The sequence below is a fragment of the Macrobrachium nipponense genome, chromosome 25 (assembly GCF_015104395.2).
Source record: "Macrobrachium nipponense isolate FS-2020 chromosome 25, ASM1510439v2, whole genome shotgun sequence".
Classification (NCBI taxonomy): domain Eukaryota; kingdom Metazoa; phylum Arthropoda; class Malacostraca; order Decapoda; family Palaemonidae; genus Macrobrachium; species Macrobrachium nipponense.
Genome location: NC_087214.1, coordinates 59,391,380 through 59,396,544, shown reverse-complemented (window position 1 = coordinate 59,396,544; position 5,165 = coordinate 59,391,380). Strand labels below are relative to the sequence as shown.

Sequence of the window (5,165 nt, the reverse complement as noted above, 5' to 3'; positions counted from 1 at the left end):
GGTATAAAAGATAAATAGTTCATAACAAAAAAAATTATCGTAATTTCTGCTGCATTTGTTGCACTAGATGTTGAATGCTTAAAACGAGCAGGCAAATGGGAAAGGTGACCTTTAAACGTTCCAGAGGGTTCCATCGGAAATTCTGTTTCATTTACTGAAGTAATTGTTGATTGGCAGATAATACAATGTGCATGAGCGATCATAGAGCTAAGTCAACGATGACCGATGGTTAATTCACGTCATTTCGGGAATTTTCCACCAACCATTCCTTTCTTTTAGTTTCTTCTGTCTACGAATACTTTCCTCCCTTATGAACACAATGCTTCTCTGAAAGCCCATTGCGCGACTTCCATTTTCCTCAGCTCTTTGGTAAAAATAAGGGAAGAACACAGATCTCTTTTGACCTTTTCACAATCATGGAATATATTGTTGCACGATAATAAGAGACAATTGCATCAAGTTATCAGACAATAAGCAAAAGTAAAACCTCTATGATTGAACAAATTATTGTTCGTTTAGTGCTACATTGTTATGCAACTGAAGATGTTTTTGCGTAAATTTTCAGTAAAACAAATTGTTGTTCGTTTGGTGCTACATTGTTATGCAACTGTAGATATTTTTGCGCAAGTTTTCAGTAATGTTTTAAAATTCTATATTCACTACTGATAGATAATTATTCAATTTCATGCATCAAAACGCATTCGTTTTAGCACGGAAGATGATTACTTGAAATTGTAATGGGACTCACTTGCCTGGGAGAGAGGAAAAGTTAACAAGGATAGAGAGAGAGAGAGAGAAGAGAGAGAGAGAGAGAGAGAGAGAGAGAGAGAGAGAGAGAGATTGATTATCATACTAGAACGGTAATGAAAAAATCTTCGCAAAAGCGGTAGCAGAAAAATAAAACCTGGCCATTATGACTGACAAAAATTGCACTTGTTCCTTAATTCGCAATACCTTCTGATTAAAGAATAGTAAAATCGAAAACGTACTATATATATATATATATATATATATATATATATATATATATATATATATATATATATATATATATATATATATATATATATATATACATATATAATATATATATATATATATATATATATATATATATATATATATATATATATATATATTTGTGTGTGTGTGTGTGCGTGTCACAGAATAGCACTGAATGAATGTTCTTCGACTAAACACTGTTTTTCTACCAATAATAAAATTACCGAAAATTCTGTTTTTAGAAACGAAAACTTTTTCTTGAAAATTAGATTAAATTTGAACTCTCCACGTCCATATGAAAATTAAGTTTCATCAATATCTTCATATCTACTGGGGCCGTAAGATGTGATGATTAAATCTGTGTATGTGATTAACCGCTATCAGTGCACAGATTTGAAGACGAGACAGTGAGCGAATTTTGGAAGTCACTCCATTTCCTAAGAGATTTTTCAAAGAAAGAGCCTGAGTAAAGGAAGGATATGTGCCATGGAAGTATTAGTCCCCATGTCTGAATCGTCCTTTCCTAATCGTATGTTTTAGCCATTATCAAGTTGATTAGTATCGTATAACAAATCAACAATGAAAGTAAACAAAGGTAGAGAATCATATGGAGAGAACAGTAATGTCATAGAAGACAATTCCGTTTCATGAACATTGCTTGCAGGAGTTTACTGAATGCATGTCACGTCTACTTTCCGTTCACGTTAACCTCAGGCTACACAATTCCTCAGATACTGGTTGGACATTGTGGACAGCCGGTAAGATCATTTGAGACATTACAGGGTGAATCACTATAAAGCATTCTCCGTTTCACTTATGATACATAATCATAGCTCTAGAGGCATCTTTATTTTCATAAACCCTTTCCTTCCACACTTTCAAGCTCTCGTGAAATAAATGAATAATGAATAAATTGCAACCCTGACCAGTTGACTCCTGATCTACAAAAGCTAACTCAACCCTTCTAGGCTCCTGCTAGCTGACTCTGTGCCTTCAAAAAGATTCGTGTCAGCCCACTCCAAGTCTTCTTCCTCTTTCCCACCGTTATACCTACACTTATGGGTCGGTTGCCTGATGTGCCTTCTCCACTGCCTTCTATCTAAGGCATCATCCTCCACCAAACCTCTTCTCTCCATATCTTCCTTCAATTTATCTCGCCATCTAATTTTCTCCCTCCTCTTGATCTTCTTCCTCTAACAGGTTCCTCCCAAGCCCTCTTCACTCTCTCCTCGTTATCCATCCTCAACACAAGCCATCACCACTTCAATCATGACTCTCTTATCACCTATGTAATCTTTACCAAGCCTGACCTTATTCTTATTTTACCATTCTCCAATTTCTCAAGTAGCGATATTCCCATAATCCACCTCAGCATTCTCATCTCTCTTCTCTAAAGCCTTACTATCTCTTTTCTTCTTAGAGCTTATGTTTCTGCTCCATACATTACTATTGGTCTTATCACTGTGTTACAGATCTTGACTTTTAGCTTGATTGGCATCTTCTTATCACACCACTCCAGCTACCTCTCTCCACTTTCCCTATGCAGCTTTTATCCTACTATCAACTTCAGCCTCACATCCTCCCTCTTCGCTTAAAGTGGATCCTAAGTATTTAAACTTTTCTGTCTGTTTTATAATCAACCCTCTTCTTTCTAGCATTACTATTCCGTCTCTATCTTCCCTACTACTCAACAGAACCTCTGTTTTATTCACATTCACCGTTAAGCCACCCCTCTCTAAAGCTTCCTGCTACTCTCCAACCCTTCTCTGTAGGTCCTCCACATTTTCAGCAGTAATCACCAGATCATCGGCGTACAGCAATTCATACAGCTCTTCATACCTGTTTGCTTCACTTAACACATCCATGACCAGCACAAACAAGAATGGGCTTAATGCTGACCACTGGTGTAATCCAACACAAACTTCAAAGTTTTTGTTTTCCCAACCGCTGTTATCAATTTTGTGCGTGTTCTTTTATATATCATCTCAGCCAGCCTAACCAACTTTTCTGGGACTTTCTTTTTCCTTAAACACCAAAACAACACTTCCCTTGGGATTAAATCATATGCTTTCTCTAGATATATAAATGAACAATACTGCTCCTGGTTTCCCTCTAGCCTCTTTTCCTGTAGCTCTCTTACTATGAAGATGGCATCCAACGTCCCTCTTCCTCTCATCAATCCATACTGCTGTTTTCCAATCTTTACAATCTCTCTTAATCTCTCATCCAGTATTGTCTCTAAAACTTTCAATTCATTTCTGTTAGTTTAATTCCCCAGTAGTTATCACAATCCATGACATTTCCCTTGTGCTTGTATATATATACCATTAGACTCTCCTCCCAATCCCTTAGCATTTCTTCCTCTTCACATATAACTTTTAATAAATCCAATATCCATATCTCCCCCTCTGCACCTATTGATTTGATCATCTCAATTTGGAACTCTGATGGACCTGGTAAATTACCATTCTCCATTTTCCTTAATGCTCTCTTCACTTCTGTATCCTGTATTTCCATCACTGGTGGCTCCACTACTTGCTCTTCCCCCATCTCTTCTCTCTTATTTTCAGTATTTAATAGTTGTTTAGAATACTCTCGACATCTCTTCTTAATGTCTTCATCCCTATTCAATATATTTCCATCACTATCCTTGATGACACACAATTTACCCACACCTTATCTCTGCCTTTTCCTCAAGTTTGAAATCTTATAAATATCCTTTTCTCCTTCTCTTGTTCCTAGTCTTTCATTCAACTGCTCTGCTGCCCTACCCATAACCATACCTGCCCTCCTCCTTGCCTCTCTTTCCTCTTCTCTGATCCTTTCTTCTGCACCCTGTGCATACCTTACTTTCCATTCCTTAAATGCTTTTGATTTCCTTTTAATTGATTCTTGCACCTCGCCATTCCACCACCACTTTTCTCCTCTCGACACTCCATATCCCCTGGTCCTTCCCACCAATCCCTCTTCTTCTCCAACACATATTTCTATCATGTCTGCCCAGATATTTTCTACTCTTTTGCCCTGTCCATTTTCTACGGTCCCCCTTTCCAGACATCTCTCTCACAGTCCTCTAAATTGCTCCCCCTTTTCTCCTTTAAGGTCCTAAATCAAAGGGTTATTGATGTCTCTTTTGAAGGGAACAAAGAAGAATGTCGTTGTCAGCTTTCATAAAAGCAAAGGTTATTAATGTTTACTTTTTCAATTTTATAATTGTCCTAATCATAATCAAAGTGCTCTTACAAAGGATAGCCCTAAATTGAAACTACCCGTGGGGATAAACTTTATGGAACACTTGCCAAAACTAGCCAAACAGTACGAGCTTTCTGTTTCCTATCTGTGCTACACAACCAACAGCTATATATCTTTTCTCAGCTTACTGAGACCTCTTGAATCTCGTACATCTGTTCCAGGTTTATGGTTATTTCCGTTTGAACAACTTACACATTTTTCAAAGATTTATTAAGATAATTTCTATTATGTGTTGCATTGTTGTTGTTCTTCAATGCCACATTATAATGAAATTTTTAAGCAAATAAGTAATATCTTAGATAATCATAGAAAGAGGTCATTATGTTGCATTGGGTTATCTTCTCTTTTTTTCTGATTTTTGTCAGTGTTTGGTTAAATACAATGTGTGATCTAAGTAACTTGAAAGAAAATATTCAATGCCCTTCTTTCACAAGCATCACAAGTGGCACTGCAGTCATGGGTGTCTGTGCCCTGTCTTCGGCTCGAATAATCATACCAAGGCAGCAAAATCTGTGACCATCGTTATTTCAGGAAACTGTCTCTCCTCAGTGTCCCTCGAGACGGATCGTTAGCCATCCAGGTCCTTTGCCCTTAAAACTTTATGATCTCATATTTCTGAAGTAAAAAAATAAGTAAAACAAGACGGAGAGTTATAGTCTTTTCATGTGGCCAGGATGAAGCTGGGAAAATATATACGTGGTAAAACACTGGATTTTAGAGAAATTTTTTCATGTACCCTATTAATAAGTGTTGGAGACAAATTTAAAAAAAGGAATTAAGGTAATCATAATTTTATATTGCACGATGAGCACTGCCGTTAATGCTCATATTCATTATATTATTCTTCGCGTTATTCTCTCGTTATTCATTGCTCGATCACCCTGGTATCCTTTCAGTCTCACTTTCATTAC

The 5,165-nt window shown here is 36.8% G+C and overlaps 1 protein-coding gene across 1 annotated transcript; it reads right to left on the bottom strand.

Moving 5' to 3' along the window:
• Positions 1-3,678: 3,678 nt before the first annotated feature.
• Positions 3,679-3,996, bottom strand: LOC135199085 (uncharacterized). Its single transcript, XM_064227002.1, has one exon. It carries the CDS (start codon positions 3,994-3,996, stop codon positions 3,679-3,681), a length of 318 nt encoding a protein of 105 aa, XP_064083072.1.
• Positions 3,997-5,165: the final 1,169 nt, after the last annotated feature.

Bases quoted from the DNA above. Each gene is read 5' to 3' on its own strand.
- LOC135199085 (XM_064227002.1), bottom strand. From the start codon at position 3,996: ATGATAGAAATATGTGTTGGAGAAGAAGAGGGATTGGTGGGAAGGACC.